Source organism: Corapipo altera, unplaced genomic scaffold, assembly GCF_003945725.1.
Source record: "Corapipo altera isolate COAL_440 unplaced genomic scaffold, ASM394572v1 1, whole genome shotgun sequence".
In the NCBI taxonomy this organism is placed as follows: Eukaryota; Metazoa; Chordata; class Aves; order Passeriformes; family Pipridae; genus Corapipo; species Corapipo altera.
This window is the reverse complement of record NW_020884873.1, coordinates 17,381,706-17,409,458: the sequence shown is the minus strand read 5'-3', so window position 1 is coordinate 17,409,458 and position 27,753 is coordinate 17,381,706. Positions and strand designations below refer to the sequence as shown.

The 27,753-nt window shown below is 40.0% G+C and overlaps 1 protein-coding gene across 3 annotated transcripts; it reads left to right on the top strand.

The window, feature by feature from the left end:
* The first annotated feature begins 331 nt into the window (after nt 1-331).
* SLC25A17 (solute carrier family 25 member 17) lies at nt 332-23,169 on the top strand. Of its 3 annotated transcripts, XM_027663182.1 has the most exons (11): nt 332-450; nt 1,123-1,253; nt 2,449-2,479; nt 10,281-10,341; nt 11,391-11,457; nt 13,922-14,073; nt 15,105-15,221; nt 15,907-16,052; nt 17,937-18,032; nt 21,978-22,060; nt 22,523-23,169. In XM_027663182.1, exons 2-11 carry the CDS (start codon nt 1,204-1,206, stop codon nt 22,668-22,670), a joined length of 951 nt encoding a protein of 316 aa, XP_027518983.1. In that variant the 5' UTR covers nt 332-450; nt 1,123-1,203; the 3' UTR covers nt 22,671-23,169. The 3 variants fall into 3 exon arrangements, with proteins under 3 accessions (XP_027518983.1, XP_027518973.1, XP_027518992.1); XM_027663172.1 differs by lacking the exons at nt 332-450; nt 1,123-1,253; nt 2,449-2,479 and adding an exon at nt 5,855-5,985; XM_027663191.1 differs by lacking the exons at nt 332-450; nt 1,123-1,253; nt 2,449-2,479 and adding an exon at nt 8,815-9,047.
* The last annotated feature ends 4,584 nt before the right edge of the window (nt 23,170-27,753 follow it).

Here is a 27,753-nt window from a genome sequence, read left to right as displayed (position 1 = left end):
TTCCTTCATCCCTACTGACTGGAGATCCTGAAGTCCCACTGAATGTAAATGCTGAGGACTTTCCTGTAAATCTGAATCTTGATGACTAACCAGATCCAGGTGTTGTAATCCTTCTAACAAAGCGTTACTGCTGTACCTGTCTGATGTACATACACTTTGAAAGGTATATTCCAGATGGATGACCTCAGACAAGCTTGAGATCTTGTCAATAAATAAATGTATTTACAGAATGTGTTAATGGCTCTTTTTTTAAGTAAGTGGGCTACAAATTTTGGTATCTTTGTTGTTGCACAGGATTTTTTTTAATGTACAACCATTTATTTCAGTGGCTACAAGGAATATGAGTTGCTACTGTATGTAAAGAAATGAAATGTGAAGGATTACAGGATTTGGGTTGGCAGTTTATCTTGGAATTTCTTCCTGAAATACAGCAGCTGAAGCAGTCGGATGGTAAGCATGATTTGTGTAGAACAAAGGTATTCAGAAAGACAAGGTACCTATTACTCAAGTGTAAAGTAAATAACAAGGAGGTGAGGTCTAAAGCAGGTAGTAGTAGATTGAATTCCACAATTGAAACGTTTCATTTTCTAACATTGTCATGGTAAGTAAGAGTTACTAGAAATTAGTTGAAATTGCATTTTGCATTCCAGGAAGAAAAATATCATACCTGAAATCACATAAAAACCAGCACCATGTTAAATAAAATTACCTTTTAAAATAGGTTGAAGGTACAAGTTGTTAAGAAATCATCAGAATTAGATGGAAAAATATCAAGGTACTATACTGAGAGTGAAGTGTCTGAGCTGCTGCCAGCTGCACTGCCTTTCATTAGAGAAAATTCATGCTGATGCTCAGCCACTAGTGTCTAGTTCTTATTTGGAAAAAAAGAAAGCACTAAGTGCCACCTGTGCTTTCTTATTTCAGATTTTTAAAAACTGGGTCTAAAATATGGCTTTTTGCTAAGGGTTTATAAGGAAAAATTAACACAACTGTTCTACAGGATGATTCTCCCTCACTTTCTTGTGTGTTATCCTATAAAGAGAAGTTCCTGGAAAAAAAATAGATTTTCAGAACAGATTTTGTAATCTGTTACATTTTTTCTTTTGTCTCTTGTGTGAAAAGTTATCAAACCAGAAGAAAAAAAATTGTGAACTGGAATGAATTACTAGCCTGGAAGACCAGAAAAATTTGCAATTAGAACAGATGTTAGACATTTATCAAGTGCTTGGGGGGAAAAAAACAACAACATCAAGGTAACAAAATTTGTGTTTGACAGTTACTTAGTTTGTGTAAAACTAAAAGTGACTAAAGGACATTTGGTCTAGCAAGGCAGTTGAGAAAGGACCGTAACAGGAGACTAATAATGACAAAGTCAAGTAATTTAAATTGAAAAGAATTTCAGCTTCTCTGATGTTCCTTGACCTAGATGAAGTGCATAGGGAAAATTCTGCATCATCGCAGAGGCTCAGTCAAAATCTGTTCAGGCAAAGTGTGCACACATGTATTTGAAAAATGGGCTTTTTAATATGTTTGTCATTACAATGCTTCCTTCTGGAATAGGCTAGTAGTGCCATGGTCTTAGGCCTGATCTTGACAAGTTGGTGTGATCAAGTTGCTCTAATGAATTCAGGTTGTCAGTACATGCAGTCTCAGTTAATCTCTAGTAGCTTTTATCTATGAGGTACTGGGAGTATAATCCAGTTTATCCACCTTCTCTGAGAGATAAAGTTTTGCAACAGATTCAGAAAGTCATTTTGAAAGTAGTCATTAAATTCTGCCTTAACACGTTTGCACTCTAATGAATCAAATTCCTAAGCAAAAATAAAGGACATAAGCATTTCTGAATCTTTTTTTTTTTTAAGTTAATGTTAGGAGAAAGGAGAGTAGTAGGGTAGAATTAGTTTAAGTTCAGAGTTTCTCCTGTACTTTCTAAGGTAAGACACAGTGCAGAGGCAGTAAAATGACCTCTGTAGTCACCAACAGTGTCCTCATTCTTTGTCATGAATCAGAAACAAAGTTGTGGTCCAGTCAAAATCCACCAAGGATAAAGTTTCTCAAGACCAATTACCTCCTTGTATGGGAATCTACAGAATTACGCAAACAAGAAATTACTAAGATGCAGTTCGTGTACAGAGAATGTGTTTGTACTTGTTGTTGCTTAATTAGTTCACTTCTTCCAGGCTTTCTAGTAGAATTGACAGATTTGAGGAAAAGCAGGTAACTTGGACCTTCTGTCCTTCCTTAAACCGCACTTGTGCGTGTTATGTGTTTGCCTGGGAACCTGCTGAATTTGTGGTATTTCTGTGAAGACCTAAGGGCATGTCTTCACGAAACTTTTTATGCAGTTAGGTTTTTAGATAGGTTCCATTTTTTTTTTTTCACTGTAGAACACACTGACATATCTTGTTTAACTTAATCTGTATTGTTTCCCTTGTATTTCTTGGACAGCTTCACTAGGTCTATGTGTTCCAACGATAAGGTAAGTTGCTTTTGGAATATTGCAGTTGTTGCATTACCTGTTAATACTCAGGTTACATTATCTGTTGATATTGTTTTGCAATACATACAGGGCATAGTGTTGTATTTAAAATATTGCTAAACAGAATAATAATAGTATAGATTTATTTGGGTGCACAATGAGGGTGGAAATCCACTCTGCAGTACAAACTGACTCTTTGGTGAAAGTTTCCCTCCACACAAGAGGGACAGAATCACAAAGAACAGCAATAATGGGAGTTTGTGTCCTGTTTGAGGCACTTCTCCCAAAAGCTCATGGACCTGATTGTGCAAAGTCACTTTGCGTAATTGTCCCCTGGTTTTGTAAAGCCTAAGCTGCTCCTGGCTGCTTTAGTGTCAGGAGATAGCTAGTGACCTGTGTACGTCTTAATTCTAAACTAAGGTTTGAGTCTTTTGCTTGTAGGAGGGTGTCACAGGTGAATTAAGTCATCAGTGTGGGGTTACCTAAAAAGGTTTTATTAATGATGAAATGATGATCAAAGGATAATTAATTGACAACTAAATAAAAATATGATGATGATAGAATTGTTATAAAGTAATAATTAAATGGTAATTAAACTGATTTGACAGTGTTTTAAATGATTGTATAAACAATAATTCAGACTCTAGTCAAACAGTCTACTGCTTGCTACACTTCTGATAATTAAGCTATAGCTGGCTATATAAAAAACTGGCACTGGTATACATTATACTTTTAGGTTTAATGTAAAATGTCACTACCACATTATAGATATCAGATGTTGGGTAAAGGGATCTTTCAGTCTTGAGAATTAACCTTAAGAGGCATCCCTGCTCAAGGGCGAAATCATTGCCAAGCAGCCCACTGCCATATGGGAGAGCTCAGTGGCCTCATGGGGCTGCAGATATTTAAAGTGATTGACTTGTAGTCAAACCCCCTTTTGGTGTATGTGCAGGTGTGCAGCTATAGCAGTTTCAGATCTAACTAGTTCCAGCTCAGACTGGTACTGTGGGCTTCTAAAAAGACATGGCCTAAGCTCCTTTGTTCCTGGGTAAGATACAGCTTAGGATGATTCTCTGGGTTTGCACTGCAGGGATGGTACCAAAGTAGCAAGGTACTGTTCATCAGTGAGTGCATCCATCATAGGCATCTTACATTAAAAAAAAAGGGGACTACCAATGGGATCAACCTTGAATAAAAGAATTGTGGCCTCTTAGGTTGCTGGTATCGGCATCTAATGTCTGAGCACAGGGATGCTGGAACACTGCACTGGAAAAATGTTTTTCTTAAACTTGCCTTGGGCAGCGTAGCCCATGTTCTTTACATCCCCAGTCTCTCAGAGAAGATAATGGTGTTTTCCCCACAGAAGGGTAAAGGTAAGGGGTCTGTTAGCCACCTGATGAAGGGACATCTTCCCAAAAAGAAATGGCTCATCCAGCTGTGTGGTAGAAACTCTTGGGAAGCATGTAATGTTTCAACTGCCCTGTCCTTATTTAGGTAATGGATGGTATGCTGATTCCTGGCACAGGTGTAAGCACTAAGAGCTCTTGCAGCTCAAGCAAGAGGCAGCTGGAGAGTTGAGGTCGAAGAACTAGGAATTGCAAATATGAAGAACAAGTTATGAAGTTAGTTTTTCTCTTCAGAAAGAGAGAACAAAAGATGAGGGAGTAAGAACCAAAACCAAAAAGCCCAGGAGTAGCATGATACAAAGCTAAAGAAAATATTCCTTCCTATCTTTAGTTATGTTTTTTTTTTCTGAAGTACAGGTGAAGCTAAGAAAAGGGGAAGGGTTATTAATACAGGCAAAACCTTGAAGCTATCTGGAAACCCATGAGAATGGGGAAAAAACCCAAAAGGAGAGGAACAGACACAGGTATCATCCCAAGTGACCTTATGAATTATGACATGTCCAACCTCATTTAATTTTCTGAGATCCTTCCTACCTTGTGAAACCTCTTCTACATTAAAGGTGAAGCGAAGGCTATAGGGTTATTGACATTTTCCCAAACTGTACTTAATAGCCTTGTCGCTGTGTGCCCTGACTAACTACTGTGAGCCGTGGCTCCCCTGTCCTTTGGCTTTGCTACCTGTGTCTAGTGCTGTTTTGGTAGGACTTCTCATTCCATCCTCAGCCACCAAAGGGTGTGACGAGCCCGAGATGGCTGTTTGTAGTGGTGTGCTTTGGCTGCAGGCCCTGAGCAGTCTCTCGGCATGATAGTGGAGGAGGAGTGAGGACTTGCAGACAGGGAAAAGGAGTAAACAAAATAGAATCACAGAATTGTTTAGTTTGGAAGAGACTCTAAGATTGAGTCCAACAGCAAACCCAGCACTGCCACATTCACCACTAAACCATGTCCCCAAGTGCCAGATCTGCATGTCTTTTAAATACCTCCAGGGATAGTGACTCAACCACTTCCCTGGACAGCCTGTTCCAATGCTGGGCAACCCTTCCAGTGAAAAAAATTTTTCCCAATATCCGATATAAACCTCCCCTGATGCAAATTGAGGCTGTGTTTTCCTGTAGCTTGTTACTTGGGAGATGAGACCAACCCCCACCTTGCTACAATCTTCTTTCAGGTAGTTACAGAGAGTGATGGAGTCCCCCCTCCAGAGTCTCCTTTTCGCCAGGCTAAACCACCCCTGTAAGAAAATGCACTGGGCTTGACTGGTCCACATGGAATAAGAAATAAGAAATTATCATCTTGAAAAAGTGTTACTTTAGAGATACCGGACTTTATGTAAGTAGAAGGGGCTGCAGTTAGAAAAATGCAGAATCAGAATGTGAAGTTAAATATTGCTTCCTCTTTGTAATTAAATGCTTATGTTAAATGTTTGGGAAAGAGAATCACCGAATGGGCCAAGCTGAAAAGGACCACAGTGGGTCATCTGTGCAACCTCCCTACTCAAGCAGGGCCATCCTAGAGCACATTGCACAGGATCGAGTCCAGACAGTTCTTGAATATCTCCAGTGAGGAGGCTCTTCAACCTCTCTGGACAACCTGTTTCTGTGCATGAATTTCTGCTCGTTGCCTCTTGTCCTATTGCTGGGCACCACCGAGAAGAGCCTGGCTCCATCCTCCTGGCACCCTCCCTCCAGATACTGATAGACACTGATGCGGTCCCCGCCCAGCCGCCTCTTCTCGAAGCGAAGCTGGTGGTGAAGGGAAAAGGCGTTATTGTAGTTTCAGAGGAAGGAAGAACAATGCATTTCCCGGATCCCCTGGTCCTATATTGTTCTCAAAAGCCACGGAAATCACCCCAAGCGGCCCCTCCGCCTCCCTCCCGCCCGCCCGCCCGCCCATCGCGGGCCCCGGCGGGGGGCGGGGCCAGAGCGGCGGCACGTGACGGGGGCGGGCGCCATGGCGGGCGCGGGGGCGGTGGGCGGCAGCCGAGACCTGTCCGGGGCCGCGGGGCCGCAGGGCCGGGCGGCGGAGCAGACCCCGAGAGCCGCCGCGATGTCTTCCGTCGCCTCCTACGAGAGCCTGGTGCACGCCGTGTCCGGGGCCGTGGTGAGCGAGCGAGCCGGCGCCGGGCGGGGAGGGGGCCGTGCCGGCCTGGCGGGGGGCGAGGGCCGCCCTCAGCCTTTGTTGGGCTGCGGCGGGACGGGGAACCGGGCACGGGGTTCGGGGCAGCTCGGGGCCAGCGCTGGGCCCAAGCAGCCGGAGCCTCTGCTGAGGCCGGCAGGAGCTGCAGGGGTGCCCCCTCAGAAAGCCGGCGAGGCGCGTCGGGAGCTGAGCATCACTGCGGTGGTGAGAATCGAAGCCTCCCAGGAGCTCAGGCAGAGGGGCAGCACCTCAGCTGTGCGGTCCGAGAGCTGCACCGGGCATCGTCGTCCTGCCACGGCCTCACAAATGCTTAAGAGTTGCGAAGGGTGAGGCAGCGCACAGATGTTAATCAAAATGTGAGGCGAGTGCAGTGCAGCCCGAGGAGATTTGTATCAGTTACTGAATTAAATTTTTTTCCCACGACACTTGTAAATTAGAAAGTAGTGTTTAATTCTGGTAGGTTTCCTAGTATGCCCAGCCCTTGGATTTTTCTTTTCAGAATATCTTAATATCTTAAAAGCAAATCAGCCTTCTACTTGCAACAGATTAGGGATTTTGGTGCATGTAGCATATTGGTTGGGCATACTGATGGATAGAAAGAACTCTCCGTGTCTTCTGTAGGGTGAAAGTCACTAAATGTTATTGAAAGATAAACACTGAAACAGGCTGCCCAGGGGGGTCGTGGAGTCTCCCTCTCTGGAGACATTCAAACCCCACCTGGATGCATAACCTGCTCTAGGTGACTGCCTTGGCAGGAGGGTTGGACTGGATGATCTCCAGAGGCCCCTTCCAGTCCTAACTATCCTGTGATTCTGTGATAAAGACTGATTCTAAAAGGAAAAAAAGACCAAAGGATGTTTTGCTTTTATTATAAATAAACACGAGATTTTTGTCTGCTCCTTCAATTGTTTTAAGTCAGCTTGTTTAAGCATCAAAGGCAATGGGGATTTTGTTTCTGCTTTCAAAAAATGAAAGCAGAATTATCTCGCTATTGAAATACTACTCACTCCTTTTACTGGCTTCTACAGAAGTCAGTAGTGCTCTTTAGCCCTCACTGTTAGCTTCTCACCCTTGAAAACACATTGGTGTAATCAGGCTGTGCCCCTGAATGAAGTTTGTGGTGTGAACCAAAGTCATAAATCCAGCCATAAACACAGAGCTGTGTTGAGGTACTGAGTCAGAAGCACATGTCAGATCACAACATGATAAATTTTGTTTATCTTCTAATATACTGAAAGCTTGCATACCTTCTAGGCTACCTAGTCAAACTTGAGACAAAGGAATAGTTTTGTGAGCAGTAAAAAAAAATCAGTGCTTGATTTCCTGTAAACTTTAATCGAATTACATAAGTATTCTTTACTCTGCATGTAGCTAAAATGTAACCTTCTTGTTGCAAAAGCTATAGGGATGTGAATTTTATAGGAGCGTTTTAGCAGTAGTCAGGCTGCTTTGTTTGACTCTCAGTGTTGTCTGAAACATAGTATTTAGTCTTTGTATATGTTTTAAATTTTTTGTTATTACTGTTTTTTAGAAAGCCGAATGTCAGGCTTTGGTCCTGTGCAGCTCTTCTTGGCAGCAGTCACCTCGGGCCATTTGTTCTGGCCACCTCTTGGCTACTGTACAGTTGTCTGTCTGGTACTGTGACTGATCATTGAACTGATCTGACTGAAGATGTAGCCCCGCGGAAAAAAATTGTTTTTCAACCGGATTAGTTTCTTTGTCCGCACCATCGTGTAGGTGTCTGAAAAGTTATGCTGCCAGACTGGAGGAGGCAGGGGTGCAGATACAGTTGACCAAGAGCCTGGGATTACATAAACCAGTCTGTACCTGTCCTAGTGATTATTCAGCAGTAAAATGACTTGGCAAACTACCAAGATTCAGGGCTGACAGGAAGGTGGTGGGAAGGCTGACAGCAAAGCCTCATCCTTCCAACAGTGCAGGGTCATACATGTCAGCATCTGCTCCTGCAGTCAGTACTATGACTTACTTTCCGTGCTGGTCTCAAGTGTGATTCAGCAAGGAATCTGACTCTTATCTTGAGGGCTTTTGTTGCTGGGGAAAGGACTGGTCCAGCTCATCCGTCTCGTTTTCCTTCCTTCTAGCTGTGAAATCCTGTCTTCTTCATATGATGCTTCTGGCAGCCTTCTCATCATTTAGTTGCCTTGTTCTATTTGTCAGCCCAGGAGAAAAGTAACTTGGCTTTTCTGAGTTTATTTCCCTCAATTTAGCCAAAGGAGGGAAGAGGGTATGAAATGTCTTTTATTTGCAGTGGTCTATTAGGTCAGCTTAGTTATCTCATGACTTTCTCTTCAACTACAGCTTCCTGTAAGTTTTAAGCCAGTTTGACAGTCAAACACTGGAACAGGCTTCCTAGAGAAGTGGTTGATGGCCCAAACCTGTCAGTGTTTAAGGCGTTTGGAAAATGTACTTAAACAATGTGCTTTAGCTTTTGGTCAGCCCTGAGGCGGTCAGGCAGCTGGACTAGATGATCACTGTAGTTCTCTTCCTGTAGTCTGTTTTGTGCCTTGCGTCCACCTGTTTGTCCTGTGTGACACTAGCCCAGCTATTTCCCCATTTCCATTTTCTGATTTTGAGTGCAAGTGTGTGTGTGTGTTGCTGCTGTATGGTGGATTGCATTGAGAGTAGGATTCAGGATGGATCTCACTTTATGAGGATGGAAGCAGGATAAATTGAGCAGGGGAAGGCTGGAAGTTGTAGTGACTGTGCAGTCTTATTCTGTGTGTAGGTGTGTGTAACTGAGTTTTGAGGTTGGCTTCGAAATTGTGGTAGTGCAGCCATCATTAGGAGGTGTATTTTGGCTCTTTCTGGCGCTTTTTCGTGCTGGCACTAACCTAACTGAAATATATTTTTTATAAATTTTCAGTCAGGTGGGTTCATTAATCCTACTTGCTGTCCAGCGGGGTACATGGTAGGTACTGAGAATGAGCAGACACAGGACAAGTGCGTGGGAGAGCAGAACCAACCGCTTTGGCAAGAGCCCAAACTGAATGGGTTAAAATAACCAGGTAATTGTGGCCAAGTGTTTCCCTTCGTCTGCTGCCTGGTGTTATGAAAATTGGGAAAACCTAAATCTGGCTAAGACTTCAACCAAGAGTTGCCCTAGTGAGGAAACACCACCCGAAAAATAATCCTCTGTTGCTGGCAGTAGAGATAAATCCGAGCAGCCTGCTCGGGAGCGGGAGTGTTTCCAGAGGCAAAGCTCACATATATATAGTGTAACAGCTCTAGAAGAGCTCAAGTCACAGTGTGCATTGTGCTTTAAACACAGCACTTGGGTGCCTTGCTGTATCCCAGACCTTCCCACCATTTAAACAGTTTGCATGACTGCTAATGGAAGAGTGCCACAGCTTTAGCAATCACCTGATGCATGGAAAACAGGTTTACACCAAGCCAGGGCCTATTTTTTTATTTTGTTAGATCTCTTTTCCAAAAACTGTGCAATATTATTGCTGGAGTATTAAAAACTGAAGAAGGTGAGTGATGGCAGGGAGAGAAAGGGAACAGCTGCTTGTTTGGAAGATATGGGTATTTGCAAATACAGTATTTAACCTTTTGTAAAGGACGGTGTCTGATAGCTTCTCCATTTAGAGGCTTTAATGGTTGGATCACATAGGAAGTGAAGAGGGCATTGGATTCCCAAGACATGAATCTGGTGACATCTAGGTCATGATTTATTGAATTCATTATATGTAATTCATGCCACTGAGAGTGTCTTGGTAGCTGATCTTTATTGCCTAAACTGGAATTTAGTGTAAAGCTAGATTAAGTCCTGAAAAACATGTACTATCAGTTTTTTAATGAACAGAAATTTCAGTTTGGTCGTTGTTTTCTTATTCAAAACAAGGTTATTGTAACACAGTGTTGTTTGTGTCAGTCTTCTTTTGTTTTTTAAACTAGAATTTGGGTATTGAGACTAATGGGAGGTAGAAAAAATGCAGTGTATTTGTCTGCTGATGCTCACTTTATCAGCTCTTGGACTTCAAAAACGTCCTCCTTGGGCAAAAAGCTTTTAATGGTTTTAATTATAGCTTGATCTAATCAAGAGAAAAAAACCCCTGATTTGTAAGTATGGGACCAAAACCCGCTTCATACAGACATTGTTCTATATGGAGTTTATCCCCTTTTTAAACTTGCTCAGCAGACTGGTTTCTGGGTGAGAAGTGAAGGGCTACAAAGAGTGTAGCAGGCACTGCACAAGCAACTGATACACCATATAGCCAGTTTATTTTGTTTTTCAGGGCAGTATGACTGCAATGACTGTATTTTTTCCTTTGGATACAGCTAGGCTTAGACTTCAGGGTAAGTGTCAAACTCTAGTTTCTTTGTACAATGGCGTTTCTGTTCGTCTTGACTTGGGCGCTTGTAAGGGTGGTTGTAGGGGGATATTTTACGTGAACGGGAATCCTACGTGTCTAACACTAACACCATTTTTCCAGCTGAAGGTAATTCTTCCTTTTGAAAGTGTTGGGCAACCTTTTAATTAGCTGAAAAGGCTGTGTGATCCGTGGCCAGACATGGGTTTTAAATGGTTATCTAAGACGAAAGAGAAAAACAAAGATGTGAGATTGCACAGGATTATATTTGTGTGTTGTTGGTTTTGGCTGATGAAAACACTTGAAAATGCAGGGGCACTATAATGAAAAACTAGTCTGAAATTATTACTGAGGATAGTTTAAAGGAAAAAGTCAGGATTAGAACTGGGATTAGGAATATCCAATATTTACAAAAATGCATCTGAGCATAAACTTTTTTCTGACTCTCTATCTTCTGGTCAAAAGTCACAGAATCACCAAGCATTTTATTACTGTGACTAAAGCTCTGTTAAGAACCCGAGGGAGATCATCAGCCAGGTTGTCAGAAGTATGTGGCTGAGAAACGAGCACCATATTGCTGTTGGACGGCTCCCAGTGCAGGAAGAGACAGGGTTTTGCTAAGGCTTGGCTGTTGGCAAACACCTGTTTGCAGGAGACTGCTCTGCTAGTGGTGCTAGTCTGGTGTCCAGGGAACAATTCTGAGAGCAGTTAGGCAGGCCCAATTCAAGTCCCCTACCTAGGGGAAGCCTACCTTCAGTTCATGTCACAACTATCAGGAATTGGTAACTACAGATACTCTGGGGCACAGCAGAACCTGCTGGTTTGGGAAAAAATTAAAAAAGGAAGTAGGCTCACCTAGCAAATGAAAATAAGGAGATGTTTTATGGAATTGCTGCAGAAATAGGGAGCATCTATCCGGTATGAGGAAGACGAAACAAGTGCTTCTGGGGTATATTCAGAATAACAAGGATAAGGACTTGAAAAATAGTGCTAAAAATTGGAATAATCGAAAAGTCTGATTCTTCTGTTTTCCAGTTGATGAGAAGCGGAAATCTAAGACAACACCGGCAGTTCTTTTGGAAATAATCAAAGAAGAAGGCTTGTGAGTAGATACTGATTTTCTGCTTATCTCCGTGTAGACAAGCTCTAAAACTAATTTGACTTTGCTTTTAAAGTGGATTAGTTAGCTCGTATCTGTCTGGACAGATTTTTTTTTCTGAATCGAAATGTCTCCATGTAAGTGTGATATGACTTGCATAATCTTATGTGTTCATCTTTAGCTAATTAGGATTAACTTTCTTGAGCACCTTATGCAATTGATCTGTTCAGTGATGTAACTGTGCCTTCATTAGAGAGGTAGCTGTGCCTCCTCAGAAATGCAAACGTACCTTCACGTACCTGATCAACCCGCTCTGTCTGCCTGCATTCTGGGGTGTGTCAATGTCTCATCACCAAGATGAAACTCCTGGGCAGCCAAGCCATATTCAAAAGGAGAATTGAGACACATTTCCCAGTTGGAAGGTTTTTTTCCTGCTCCTAAACATGTAGAAGTAAATAACACGTGACTCTATGCTGGTGGGATTCAAGATCTGTCTAAAAGCAGTTAGTTTTCAGCTGTGCTGCACTTTTGTATTTGCCACAGTCTGAGGTGAGCTGGCTGGGAAAAGCTGTTGTATGCCTGTCCCTGTTAGAAGTATTTTCCTAAGGGAATCCTTGAAACTCCTAAGTAGAATAGAGCTTCTAGGACATTAAACTTGACAAAAGTTTAACTTGGCCCATAATGTTCTGCCACCTTTGAACTTGGGCAGTTGGCAGTTGTACGCATGAGGAGTTCTCTGCCAGTTGGTGATCTCTCTTGTTCACGATCCTGTGTTGCTTTTGTCATGCAACTTTTTTGCTTTTGTCATAAACTTCATTTAAAAAAAGGTGAAAGGAAAACAGTTAAAAAGAAAAATTAAGAAGTTAACTGGGGTGGAGAGACTGCAAAAGTGGTCATCCTACTTTTCCTGTGAAACTGAAAAATCAGTAACTCTGGCAAGAGAAGGACATCGCTTCTTCCAAGGTATTGGGAAGGCCTGGCTAAGCAATGGTACTAATTTTAGAGATGTGTTTGGAGTAACAAAAACACACCAAACAACAGCAAAACTGAAATGTGATGTGAGATCATAAACGTATTGTCACATTAGCTTTAGAGTCTTGTCTCATAATGTACTTTTGTGAGCTGCTTGTTCTCATCTAGATAAAGCAAATAGGTTTAGCTAATGGACTTTCTGCAGAAGTTTATCACCAACTTTGCTTTCTTACTTACACTTTGTCTTTTTCTGGGTGATTTGAAAGGTGTTTGTTGGCGTACACTTGAGTTTTTCTCAAAGTTGCAGTTTGGAATGCAAACTTAGGGTTTTTTTGTGTGCAGAAGTATTTGTGTGTGAATTACAGATGCTACCACTGACAACTTAAGTCATTTAAGTAAACTCATGGGTTTTGTTTTAGTTTCATGTTTTGTACTGCAAGATGTTTCATTTGATAATCTTCAGAAATTGTTTTTAATAGATCAAGAAAAAACAAACTAACATGCTCAGTTAGAGGGCATAGTCCCCACAGCAGATTTCTCTTTTTCTTTTCCAGCACAGAAGAGATAGGTAATATAAAAATTGTTTTAATATGACTTATGAATAACTGTGTAGTCATTTAATTTGAAATTATAACTGTATGTATAGCTAAGGCTGTAACTTCAGAAGCAGTCTTAATAATGTGGTGTATTCCCAGCTACATGGGAGGGATGGATTTGAGACAAAAAACTAGCATTTACATTCTAAAATCAGTCAGATTTTTTTGTGTGTTTACCAGCCTTGCATCTTTTACAGCCTCCTTGGAGATCCTTATATTCTATGTATTCCCAATATTTTAATGAATACTAAAGAGCCTCCATAATTACTGCTGTGGAGGAGATTTATTTTGCTTTTAACATGATACCAGTTCTCTACCTGTTCTGTGCAACTCCAGTGAAGGTGTGTATCATTATCTTTTTTTGGATGTGTTGTAGAACATGCTGGGAATCTAGGACAGCTGTTGAGGTATCCCTGTTTTACAGGCTCATCAGGCCTGTGAGAGAAGGGAGCTTTGTTAGTCAGCTGTTACGAAATCGTTCTTAAGACAGATTTAGATGATATTTGGGTTTTCATCTGTGATTAATACAGTTAAAGTTAACTAGGTGTGATGTCTTTTTCTCACTGACCTGACTAATTTTCTCCAGAATTTACTGCCAGGCATCTGTTAGAAATTCCTCCTGCCTGCGGATCTCGTGCCCCAGGTCGTATCCAAAACTCTTCTTGGTGAAGTATATCAACTCCAGTAACTAGTCTTCCATTTTTAAATTTTATGTGAGAATCTGGACTGCTTTTTTCCTTAATTTAGTATGGTTTGTTAGCATTGATATAAAAACATCTATTTTGTACTTTATGTTACATACAGTGTTGTATCTCTGGGATCCTCCACCAACATGTAAGATCAACCAGATCACATAAATACTTTGCTGATCCTTACTGTGTCTTTTTGCTTTCCATTAGGTTGGCACCATATCGAGGATGGTTCCCTGTTATCTCCAGCCTTTGCTGCTCCAATTTTGTTTATTTTTATACATTTAATAGTCTTAAAGCCCTCTGGGTAAAAGGTCAGCATTCAACTACTGGGAAAGACTTGGTTCTTGGGGTTGTTGCAGGTAATACTTAAAAATCTCCGTTTTGTCAAGAATGTATTTTTTGGTATATTCTGTCTAATGTTTTTCTTTATGAAGTCTTCTGGAGGTCACGCTGAGTGCTCAGACCTCCCAGTGTATGCAGACTTGCTTCATTCTGATTGCTCCTTTATGTCCTTCCCACCTCGTAAGGAGATGCATAAACCATTCCTGTTGTGAATTCTGACACAAAGCACGATGCTGTTGTGGTCTGGTATAGTATTTGTGTCTGATGTGGTGTTTGCCAGTATCTAAGCATCATCACTAAGATGTTGAAGATAAGTGACAGGGAGAGGTAATAGTTGGCTTTTTTTTTTTATTTAGAGAAAAAGAGATATGCAATTCTGAAATATTTTCAGTTAGGTAAGGAATTTTATTGTAAGCATTTGGGTGTCAGTTTTCAGACTTGTTTTTGGGTTATCACCTGAAAGTGACAGGAAGTCCCTAGATAACGTGCAGGTCCGGTGGGACCATATGTTCTTTTTTCATTCCATCCTCCTGTGTGGATGGTACAGTGGCTTCTTTGAAGGGATGATAACATTAAAGACCTTTCTAGCAAATCCAGTGTGAAAAATTACCGCTGTGTGCTTGTGTTTGCCAGTAATATTCTTTAGGAACAATTGCACATGTGACCACACAGAAACAAGCTGATTTAAAAAAAAAACCTGCAAAAAAGGTCTTGAGGTCTTGGATTTTTGATTTGGGTTTTTTTTTATTTTTTGGAGGGGTGAGTAGTTGGCAGTTTCTTGTTCTTTCAGTGTGGGCACAGTGACTGGCTAAAAAGTTGACGGAAGTAAGTAAGGAAGTTCTTAAGTTGGTTATATCACTGTGGTAAAATGCCATGTAATTGCATTTTTGAACAAAGGCTACAGGAATTAGAGTGACAGCTTGTTAGTTAAATGTCTAGCTCTCCTTCAATGTCTGTAGTTTATATCCTTATAATGAAATCGTATCTGGTTTAAATTTTAAATCTTCTGGTTCTTGCTGATTTTTCTTTGTGCTGTGTTTTGCATTAGGTGTAGTGAATGTACTCTTGACCACTCCTCTTTGGGTAGTGAACACACGTCTGAAGCTGCAGGGAGCAAAATTCAGAAATGAAGACATTGTACCAACTAATTATAGAGGCATAATAGGTAAGCACCTGTTGTTGTCTTCAACCAAAGAAAAGTTCATGAAATGAAATATATCAAGGACTTTGAAGACTTTTGTTCATATAACTGGTTTCACCCTGTAATATCTATGCTTCTGTCACTTTGCAGTCATTGAGTTTTACAGGAAACTGGACTTTGCTATTTCTAATGGTAATTAAGAGTTGGCAGTATGCACCCCTGTGACTAAAATGCCTTTTGTATGTTATCATAGAGATACTGGAGCAGTAGTGAGCCTTGTAAAGTGATAGCTGGGAGTCTGAGTTTGGGCAGACAATCTGCAAATTAAACTTCACTCACCTTAATCTCTTAATCATCCACATGTTCAGGCTGCCTTCCTTTTAAAACCAACCAACCAAATAAATATTGTTGTAATTTTGAAGAAGGTTTAGAAGACTTTAATGTTGATGTTGTGCTTGTACTAAAAAGAGCAGGGTGTCTCTGCAGATGATAAGCTTTATGTTGGTGGTGATGTGAGCAAGAACCTCCTTTGTCAGTACCTTTCTGTTAACTTCCAGATTAAAATGGAAGGTAAAAATAGTTGCATAAAAGTCTGCTGTGAATTTTTATACACTTTGAGTATTAGGCTTTAAGTATAACTTCTCTTACCTTTTATGGTGTTTTGTATTCAAAATTTTAATGATCTTTTTTCCCCCACCTTTTGTCTCAGATGCCTTTCATCAGATAATAAGAGATGAAGGAGTCTTAGCTTTGTGGAACGGTACTTTCCCCTCCTTGCTTCTGGTCTTCAATCCTGCCATACAGTTCATGTTTTATGAAGGCTTTAAACGAAAGCTTTTGAAAAAGCAGCTGCAAGTGAGTATGTTTTGAGGCCAGATGGTGAACATGCTCTAAGACAGGTTCTTTGATATGCAATACTTGAACAAATTCAGAAGTGTAGGTTTGGTTTTCATTCTTGTATTTTGGAGGGATTTTTTGAGTTAGTGTATCTAAAAAGGATCTAGCATCATGAAATGAGGTGTCAGTCTTTCATGTCCTTAGGAAAGATATTCCTGTGATTAATTCCTCTACCTGTAACAATAGAACTGCACCTCTTGTCCGCATTTGTTTACATTTGTTCACAAGTCTAGATTTAAATTAGAGATTTCAATTCTAATATATTTTTTATAAGTCTACTTTTAACACTTTCTCCAGTAAATCAAGTATATAGAACCTTCAAAGTATCACAGTTTTTTTCTGGGCCCTGTCATTTTAATAACATTTTTTTCTTGAAGCCCTCAATTCTTCAGTGTAATTTTTCCATGGATGGACACTAGAATTGAACCATACTGCAACCATACCTTCCTGATTCTCTAAATAGAGGCATAATCACTTTTCTGTCCCTGATTTATAGTTCCCTTCTTTTTTCTTATTCTGTTGTATTTCACTATATCAGATGTAGAATCTCAGCTGAAGTCATGATATTTTTATGTTCTGGCAAACTGAAAAGCATTTGCGTTACATTTTCAGATAATGTCATAACATAATATATGTTTAAGCTCTGGCTCTTTGCTGTTAATTTATGATTTTAGGATGCATTGTCTGATTTAAAACATTAGGTCATATCAGTATGTTTCAAAGCTGTCTTGTTTTTCCTCAAGACATAGTGAGATTATTTTTACATGAGATTTTGCACTATCAGTGAGGCTTCAGACTTTTACTGTCTTTAGTTAGTACTGCAGCTGTAGCACTCCATTTGTGCCTGATGGATCTACACAGTTACATTATGGACAGTACATTTTTTGTGTGATGAGCTGAGCTTCCCTCTGCATTGCTGTTTGCCTCTTGGCTAATGACATATTTATTTATATATTTATTTCCTGTGTTTCTTTTAAATTCCTTAGTTCCACCTTAAATTAGGGCATTTCTTTATCCGTGATCAGTGGAGAAGGAAAATACTTTTTTTCCCTAGCAATGGTAATTTTTATTTTGGACAATATTTTTCTTCCTGTTTGGTCTTTTCCTGATTGTCTTAAATATATCAGATTGATCCTTTTAGGATGTGCATGTGTAAGCATTTTTGTGATTGCAATCAATATATTTTGGAAATTTCAAGCACGTTTTGATATGGGCACCTACTTATTTTCCTTGATTAATCCACACTGGTAGACTGAGATGCATTGTAATCAGTATAGGTTATAACAATATATTTGATGCATCCTGGAACAGTGTGGGCTTTGGCAGTGAGAATGGGCTTCCAGCAGGTGTTCTTAAGTAATAGGGCATGAGATTTTCAGCCTATGTCATCAAGACTAAAATTCTGCCTGAGAGTGTAGTAATTATGCCTCAGGATTACAGGGTGATGTTCAAGGAGTCTTTCACTGTCACCTTTTCACAAGCACCGTGTGACTTGTTAGTTTTAGTTGCAAAACCTGAAATGCCCATTGATGATATGTTTAAATTATACTTCCTTATCTTTTGTCTACTCTTGGTGATTTAAATTGGTCTAGTTGTATGGCCTTATATAAATGCACAAGCAGGTAGAAGTAAAAAAATAAACTTTAGTTGTGGGCAAGTAAGTTGGTTGAACTATAACTAACTCTTTAAATTGAGAAGATCTAGGGATTTCATTAAATCTTCATGCCAAAGATCCTTAGATAATCTGGTAACAGGTACCACTACTGAATCCCCAAACATATATGGGTAACTGGCTGTTTTGGTACCATGTGGAAATAAATATGTTCTTTATCTATTGAACAGCTCACATCTTTGGATGCTTTTGTCATTGGTGCAATAGCCAAAGCAGTTGCCACGACCCTCACTTATCCTCTGCAGACAGTACAGTCAATTCTGAGGGTAAGTAATAATTTTGTTTCAGGGTGACTCTGACTTGTTCTGTATCATGCAAGTGTTATTCACGTGGCTAGCTTTTATTTGAATTAATGGGCCCATCATTTTGGGAGGTATTTTTGCACGGTGCAGGCCAGTGATTAGGATGTCTCTCCTCTTGGATTCTGATAGAACTTGATGTTAGTGGTGCACATTTGTTTCATGTAGCTGGTAGGATTGCCAGCATAGTGCATCGGTACAGAAACCGATGCACTACGCTGCTTTTACGCACTACAAGAACGTACATTTACTTCTTTGAATATAAAAGGAAAATGCGTCAAGTGGGAAGTTAAATTTAAATCTTCTAAACCCAATCTGTTTCCAGATGACCTAGAGTAATAAAAGAAATGTTCTGTTCATAGGCATTGTTGTTTGGATGATGGTCTGACCTTGTCAGTATCCAGAATGTGATTCATCAGGGGAAGCTGAGGTCCCTCATAAATATCTTTAAGCACTTGCCTGGCTGTGTAGGCCAATTGTAGTGGTAATGGTAACACTTGCACTTTTTCTTACTTTTGGCTCATATCTATGCTGGATAATGCTGCTCCTTTCAGGATGTACCAATATTGTTGGAATATTGACACAAGACCAAACTTGTTAGCAGGGAGGAAGGAGGAGACCTGGCCATGCATAAGCATATTGTACCTTAATTTCTGTGCTTTTAAATCTGTTTTTATAACAGTTAAATATTAATAAACATTTCCACATGAAATATGATGCTATTTTCCTAAGTATGGAGAAGCCTTCAATTAATGGTAAAGCCATTATGTTCTAAAACTTGTATAAATTCTGAGAATTAGTTGAATTATTGAAAACGAGCCTTCTGTGCTAAGGGTATCACTTTTCAGACTTCTCTAATATAGGAATTTTCTTGTTAATTGTACATCTGGAAGAATTAATTTTCAGCTAATTTTCAAGCAATTTTTTAATTATTTGAGTTATTCTCCTCTCTAATTAGAATGAACTAAATGTATTTTGATTTTTCATAGCCTGTAAAAAGATACTTTGGATGCTGTATTTCAAAGCAACAGGACTTGAGTGTGTTTACTGTGTAATTTTGTCAGTTGCCATCTTTCCTGAAATTTTCATAATTTTTGATCAGCTGAGCTGGTGCTTTCATTCAATGTCTTATCCTGTTTTAACAGCCTGGACACTCCTCAGAAGCTAAACTAATAGCAAGAATTCTATTACTGGAGTGACAGACACAAAAAGTATTTAAGTAAATATAGCTCTGTTTGGATAAGTTGCAACATCAGTCTGCTTTCAATTTGTGATGCTTTTTCTGCTGGTGTAAAGGAGAACTGGAAGGAAAGTTGGAATGCTCTGTTTTAGCCTGAGCATTGCACGGCAGTGCAGGTTTCCTGGGGCTACATCCCTATAAGAGCTTCAGCCCTTGTTCCTTTCCATGGTTGCTATAGAAGTGGCTACAGTCTTGTGGCTTCATGTTTCATCTGTCTCCTTTTAGCTTTTTGAACGAAATTCTTCTGTCTCACGATGACAGAAGGACGACAGCTTTGGTAAGTTGTGCTGCCAGCTTGGTGTACTGCCCAGCTGCAGCTTCCTGCTCACCTCAGCTGCAGTGAGCCAGTTCCCTGCTGGCTTCCCAAGCAGTGATGAGTTGCCTTTCTGTGGGAGCACAGCTAAACCATCAGTGTCCTGGTGGGAGGGGGGATTTTTCTCACAGTGGCCCGCTGTGAAATGAAGTGGCCTATATGATACTTCTCCATGCAGGACCGTCCTCTCCCTTTGATGGTGAGGAACACAGGCACACTCTCTCTAGTTCTGCAGTCACTAGGTGTGACTTCGGTCCCTTTGCTCTATGAAAGAATAGCCAGGAACCCTGAACACATCTGCTGAGAACAGTGGAAATATGCATCTCTTGTACCTGTGCTGTCCAGTTCAGACTTGCTCTGCTTCATGATGCTTTTCCTAATCTAAAGCTAGCATTGTTCTGTTTGAAGTTTTCAATACTCACACTAAGTGATGCTAAAGGAAAAGACTATGAATAAAGGTTTAGTATTTTCAGAAATAGCATTCTGCATGCAGTATGCTTTATATAGTTGTAGGGAGTTTTTTGAAACAGTTTTAGCAGATTTACACAGAAGCTAATACAAGCTCAACGTAATTCATATAAACTTACACATCATAACTAAATTCTGTCATCAAAGTAGAAGTATAGGACTCTTTTTTTCCTTTTCAGCCTTTAACCTTTAGAAACCTACTTTTGTTTGAAAGTTATTGGGGTTCTTTGTAATGAAGGTTCTGCACCTTTGCTTTCAACTGTTTGGCACAGCACTCTTCTTGATAAAATGAACAGTTATCCTGTGTAATTAATTGGCAGTAGTAGCAGCTTCCAGCCTTGCTGTTTCGTATGTCTATCTCCTTTTCAGGATGACACATGACATACATGACACTGGTTTTACTCATTATGCAGTGAAACTATTCTTTAACCTATGTGTCAGTAAAAAGCAGATAAATTAAAATTGCCTCTGGAGATATAGCAATACAATGTTCTTAGTGATCCTGGTTGAAGTTCTCTTTAAAGTCTCTTTTCTCTTTGATAGAGAATGCTAGTCCCTTTGGGAAGTCTCCTTCAGTAACCACTGAACTGTTAACATCCTAGTGAGAAATTAATGTGTTTTTTTCTCTCTTGATGAATCTTTGTTTGCAGTACAAAAATTGTCCAGTGGTGGAGAAAAGAGGAGAATGAAGCACCTAATCATGGTATAGTTTGGAAGGCTATGAGTAATCTGGGCAGTGACTAACACTGTAACTAGGAACCTAGTTAGCGGTTTTTGGGGGGGGGTCTGACCCTTTGAGAGTAATTCTTAATACTGATTAATCAATACCAAATGAGTTAGTTGCTGGTGAGAAGACTGTGGATTTTGAGCACATATTTTAGCTAATAAAGGGAGATTTTCACTAGCATTCTCTTGCTGCTGTTTCCATCTGAGTTGTTGAGACACACAGTATCATCCTGGCATTTTCTTAAAGTTTCTGAACTGCCTAAGTCAGCTTGCATACTTCACCTGCTGTCAATGGTAATGTCTTATGCCTAAGATGCAGCAGTTGTTTCAGCAAGTTTTGGGAACAAAATCATCCATTTGCAGTTGTTCAAGTTCACCTTTCTTAGCACAGAGGCTTTATGCAGGCTTCAAAAGCTATTAGGCTGTGCTGTTATAAATACAAAAGTGTGCCACTCTTGTATATTAATAATTCATAGTTACAGCTTGCTGACAGGATCAGATGAGAGTATCAGTGAATGTAGAAAAGGAGTTACTGAAGTTGCTAGTTTAGCTCTGAGACACAAAACTACAGCAGCAGCTATTCTGCCTACTGAAAACCAGTTTGGGGATAGGCAAGTGCGGTGAGTAAAAAATAAATATTATTTAGACCAGGTAGGTGGATCAAGCAATTTTAGATTCTTCCACAGCAGTCCACACATAAGTGTTTTGCTTCAAGACCATTGTTGGGCAGATAAATTTTGTGTTAGGCTGTGCAATCTCAATGTAGTAATGGTTTGAAGATGTGTGAGTGAATCTTTGTCAAGTGAAAGCTGAGCAATCCAGAAGGAACTTGCTTTGAATGTCATATCCCTACTAAGACTCTGCAAATTATGCTTTTGAAATCTTGAAGACTCTTTCTTCCACAGCAACCAAAAGAGAGGAGATACAGCCATGTGTAACACTTTGTTAGAATCCATCTTAAAACTAAAACAAATTATTGTAACCTATACAGTTTTAATGCTTGCTTTGTGAGCTTTGGCCTCTGTTCCGAGCTGATGGCCATATGACATGGAAAATGTTTAAAGAAGTTTAAGATAGGCTCTCCAGATTTCGTGTATGTGTGGCATTCTCTGCCAGGCACTGTGGGGAAATAGTACAAGAAAATGCTCTTCATTTTTTTTTTCAGTTTGGACGCCACAGGTTGAACCCAGAGAACCGAACACTAGGCAGTCTTAGAAATGTTCTTTACCTTCTTCAACAGAGAGTGAGGTGAGCTTTCCCATTTTTTTTTCTCCTACCATGATATAGAAGACTTAGGCATTACTAATATGGTGAAAATGTTGCTGGATCTGAATTTTGTTTCTTTGCCTCCCTTAAACTTACCATTTCAGTCAACTTGGTTTTTGTAATATCTTGCAGAATAAGTCCACAAGCCCAAATTCTCCTAAATATCTGTATAGTAAGTGGCATTAAGGATACATATGGATACCAATTCATTCCAACTCTCATCTTGAAAAGCAGGTTTCTTGCACAAAAGACCTTTAATTTCTGCAGAATTTTCTCTTTAAAATATTATTAAAGGTAGCTGGCACTGGAGATCAAGAATGGGTTTAAGATTCCTACAGTTGTCTTTAACTCGTGATATTAATTCTTCATTGTGGTGTACTGATTTACTTATAGAAAGCTATTCACACTTGTTTTCTTGTTTGTTTGTTTTTTTCTCCTCCTTAGGCGTTTTGGATTAGTGGGACTCTACAAAGGCCTTGAAGCAAAGCTCCTGCAGACAGTCCTTACTGCTGCTCTGATGTTTCTGGTATATGAGAAACTGACTGCTGCAACCTTCACAGTCATGGGATTAAAGCACTCACGCAAACATTGATAAAGGAGCCTATGCCAAAGATTATGGGGTCTAGAAAACACATTCCTTTTTTGAGACCAGGCTGGGTAACAAAGGGCCCTCACTTCCTCTACTTCTTTTTTTAGCCACCTCTGTCTCCAGTATTTGGAGAATCTGGAATATGCTCTATAGGACCTGTTGCCACAAATTCAGGGATAGCCTATTCCCTATTGTTCTGTGGACTCACTGCTTTAAGAAACAAAGACACCTTATTTAAGCACTTGACATAAAATTTTAATGATTATATGATTTGGTTGACATTCTTGGCAAGAATTAATCTCTGTCACTATGTTTTCTTGTTCTCCCTCGAATAGTCCTCAGTTATTCCTGTATCTTTACCTTCTGTCAGCATCTGGTGGGGCTGGTTTTGTTTTATCTTCCTTGGGTGCCTCAGACACCCCCCCCAAACAATTGTGTTATTTTCCTTGACCTGTGTTTGTCACTTCATATTTGGTTCATTAAAATAATTCATAAAGATTAAGATTTTTGACGTAGTTTTCTTTTACCTTCAAGTGTGTTTGTGGCACAGGATGTGATATTGCCCCGAGTACCTGGTGGTGAGGTCTCTGAACTGCTAGAATGTACATTACAAGCAAGTGGACATTCTGTCTTCTTGAATCCACCTGTTTTAAATCTTGAAAATTTTGAATGCAGATACTGGCTACATAGAAGGAACACAACCTGTTGCTCCTTCAAGCTGCCTCAAGAAAATGGACTTGCTACGCAGAAATACACGAAGTTTTGTAACCCCATTCCTTGTGAGAATATGTGAATTCACACATCCTCGTGCAGACAGGGGGCACTGCCCTATGCTTCAGAACTGCTATGCCATCTCAGAAATGTGCTTTAATTATTTTTCCACTGATCTTCCCAGACTATAAAGCATAAAGGTCATAACTGTTGTCCCAGTTAATGTATATGTGTATGTTCTTTTTGCATAGTTTTGGTCAGTACTCCTCGACCATAAAATCCACATTAAATCCCGCTATGTTCATCATTAAATTTGCAGTATGATTGTTTTGAAGAACAGTCTTCTATTTGAAGTATTGAAAAATGTCATGGCAGTGTTCATCATTAAATTTGCAGTATGATTGTTCTGAAGAACAGTCTTCTATTTGAAGTATTGAAAAATGTCATGGCAGTTTTAGCACCAAGAATGTATGGGAAAAGACTTAAATGCTACAAGAAATACATTACTGAATTACAAAATGGCACCTTTTTTTGGAGTCTTAATTTTAAGTATGAAATTGGAAAGCAATTCTGCGGATGTTGTCTTTTGAATAAGAATAAAGGCCAATTGCTTCTTTTAAGAATATTCAGAGTACCTATACAAGAAGAATCCAGTTCAACACTGGATGATTTTCAGTCCAAGTAGGATTTACATATGACAAGTAAGAATGAAAAAGTGCAATGAGCTGTAATTATACTTTGTTAAAGGATGAAACCTAATGAAAGACTGGAGACCTCACCTCTGGAAAAGAATGAATCACAGTTCTGAACATTTCCATGAAAATACTCTGACTGAAACAAGGTGCCCTGTGGAAAGGTAGTTTGCTGTCTTTTTGGTGTTTTTAGTAAGAAATTTGGAATCGGTGGTATGGCTCTCGAAAAGCTACCTCACATCAAAAGTCCTGGTGTCAGAATCATTGTGGGGTAGCAAAGTGGTTCTCATGCCACTCTGGCTGAACTCTATGTGGCTTCTGGGAGCTGTAATTTAGCAGCTCAGGTTGCTGAGGTCTGTGGCACAAAGGAGCAATTCCTACAGAAATATTTTTTTGGTTGCTATACCTATAAGAAGAAAGTAAATGCTTGATAGCATTTACTAGCCAAAAAATACTTGTCTGTCTGCCAGTGTGGACTCAAAGGGATAAAAAAGTATCTCATTTTTGCAAAAAAGCTGAATACAGAAGCCCCATGTAGAGGAGTGCTGGCCTTGGCTGTGTCTGCATTACTGTCAAGTCTGGAAGGAACAGACATTTTGCACTTAACTCTCTACTTGGCTCTGCTGACTAATTATAATGAAACAGTTTCATAAAAGAATGAAAGCAAAAGCTACTGAAGCCAGGAGCACCTTTGATCTCCTTTTAGTGGTAGACATGTGGCATTTGAAACTTTTTTTTGCTTCTCCATTCTCCAGTATTGATTTAGGTATTAGTCTGAAATAACTGAAAGACTACTTAACCTTGTGTGACTGAGCCAAACTACAGATGGTTGAGGAATTGTTCAGTCATTTATTCAATCAGCAGGCAAATGTTCACGTTACAGCTGGTACCTCTGCCTTAGTTTTCTCTGGTGTAGTTTGAACAGATGATGACGTTTCTCTTGGAATGCCTAGAATTATTTCTGGCTTCGAAGGTGTAGGTGAGTATCTTTGAAATTAAAAAAGCATAATTTATCAAAGTAAACTGTGAAAGACTATTTCTAATCTTTGTACTGAAGTTATAAGTCACCCTTGGTGAATACTGTCCAGAAATAAAGCCGAAATACAATAATTTTACTCTATTTTAAAATATATTTATGTAAATTGTTGTTTGCTGATGTCTCCCCTCACAAGCAAACATATAACTTCCGGGGGTAGTGTAAAGACATGATTCAGCTAAGCCCTGTAGTCATTTCACTGGAAAAAAATAGTTGTAGGAGAACTAATGACAGAGTTCCATGTCAAACTTCACAAAATATGGAAGTGTTCTTTTGGACAAAAACGACTCCTAGCAGACAGGGTTGTGTCAGTTCAAGCTGGAAACAGACATGGAAACAGAGTATGAGGTGGGGTGGCAGCAGCAGCTCTATGCACAAATACCTGCAGCAGCAGCCTCAGTTGCCAGTGCACTATACTTCTGCTGTGCAGTCAGTACGTAACTGTGTGTTCCATTCAAAAAATTGTGTCAATTCACTTCTGGAGAACCTAACAAAAAATATTTTTATCCTCAGGTGAAAAATAGACCTTCTCCCTAATTTTTTAATACTATTTTTGAGGGAAGAGAGAAAGGAAAGATGATTATAAAGGACAGCAGCAGAGAGGATCGTCCGTCTTAGCCAAGTTCCGTCATGGATAATTCTGACCTTGGCTCAATTTAGGAGATTTAAATTTAATCCTATACTGTTCTTTCTCTTCCCCACCTCACACTTAGGCTGAAGGTAGGAAATCCCTGTGGCATCTTAGAGATTTCAAAACAAGTGGCATCTCATGTATCTGTGATGTTTCGAATGAATTCTGCTCCTATTTGTATTCCAAACCATGTTTCTCATGATTATAGATTGTTTGCCTCTATAATAGGACAGTATTTAACACATTTTAACTTATTCACTGTGTTATTTGCATATATATATATATATATATATATAATATTGTATAACAGAAATGTTATCCACTAAGCCTCAGTTAGGAGGATGACAGCTGATAGAATATATTCTTTTTGTCTTATGTAATGTTGTTGAATTGCTGAGTGTTGCTAAATAACAGTGTCTGCTGCCGGAGCAGGCTGTACTTTGCTGGAAGCGTCTCCCCATCAAATGATTTTCCTTTTCTGGCTGCACTGGAGAATGTTATTAAAACCTGAAAGCTGGTGCATACCCTATGTGGGAGGAAAAACTAAGACTTACCTCCAGTCTGTCCAAAAGGAATAGAGTGTGCTGCAGTGCTGCGCTGCAAAGCTTCTTGTCCAGATTAATCCTTTCCTTACATATCTTACTGCTCATCTGCTGAGGAAGGAAGAGGGGAGTACTGACCCTGGGCCTTACTGGACTTTTGTAGTAAAGGCAGGTAAACACAATCCATTCAGAGGAGAAAACAGGTGAGCTTTCAAGATTGAGATATTCCTGCACAGTGCTCTGTTGAAAAAGGTATTCATTGCCATCAGTGGAATTATTGTTCCACCACATGTCAAAAACATTTCTCAACTGATGAGCGTGTTGCAGGAGGGCACAGGGCCATGGGAGAGAGGGAGCTGTTTGAGAGGCCTGCAGTGCTTCAGGGCCTGTGCCCATTGTTGCGTTTTATGTCTTTTTTTTTTTTTTCTTTTTAGTCAGTATTACTTTGAAAGCAAAGAGTTAGATGAGGAAGATGGATATCTAAAGCAGGTGTTTTTATAGAATTGTTTAATCACCTAATCTACAAGGCTGAATTCTGCATCTGCAAAGGCTGCTTCATTGGCATTATAAACTTCTCTCTGCCTCTTGCAGTTGCTGTCTCCCACAACAGAAACAGAGGGGTTTTAAGGCACAGTGTGGTGGCGTGTGTGGGCTGCTGAGTCCTCTTCAAAGCACGTTTTTGTGGTATGGAGAGGGTCCATGTCTTGCATGAATAAAACTGTGCATGACTGTGTGATCTGTAGGGGGCTGTTGGTGCTGACCCAGTGTAAAACATTACTAGTGTGAGACATCATATATCATTTATATAATATTTATAGCTTACAGATTTTCATAACACTAGATAAAATAGGATAGTTTTAGGATTCAATGAACAACAGCAAAAGAGCTCATTTTGAGCTGGCACTTCACCATGCAATAAACTGCCTTCTACAGAATTATTTTAACTTCTGTATTCTTTCTTTGGTTTGTGCTTGAAAGAAATGGACTCCAGAACTTTCTGGAAAATAATAACTAAAATGAGATCTATTCACCTCTCTATTTGGCAGAAAAAATTTTTCTCTGCTGTTCGTAGCAATGTAGTGAATGTGTCAAAGCAACCTGGAGGACAGCACGGTCACTTCAAGGTAAGGGGCAGAAGCTTGCAAAGAGATGAATTTTATTTCCCTCTGCAGCTGGGGAAGTACCAGTGCAGTTACTGCAGCTGGAGGAGAGAGAAGAGCAGCAATTTGGTTGTGGTCCAGATCAGAAAGCCCAGCAAGAAAAGAGTCTGCCCCCATGGCTTGCAGTGATGGAGATGTACAAGTGATAACAAGGCCAAAATCTATCTGTGAGAGGTTCCCAGACATCCATCTCCAGCATGTGAAGAGATCCTGACATAGAACTTGCATGGTGGGGCCTGACTCACTGGGGTGCTATCGCAGCACCAATGAGCTACGTGGGTCACATCATCCTCTCAGCTGTACCAGCACTGAGT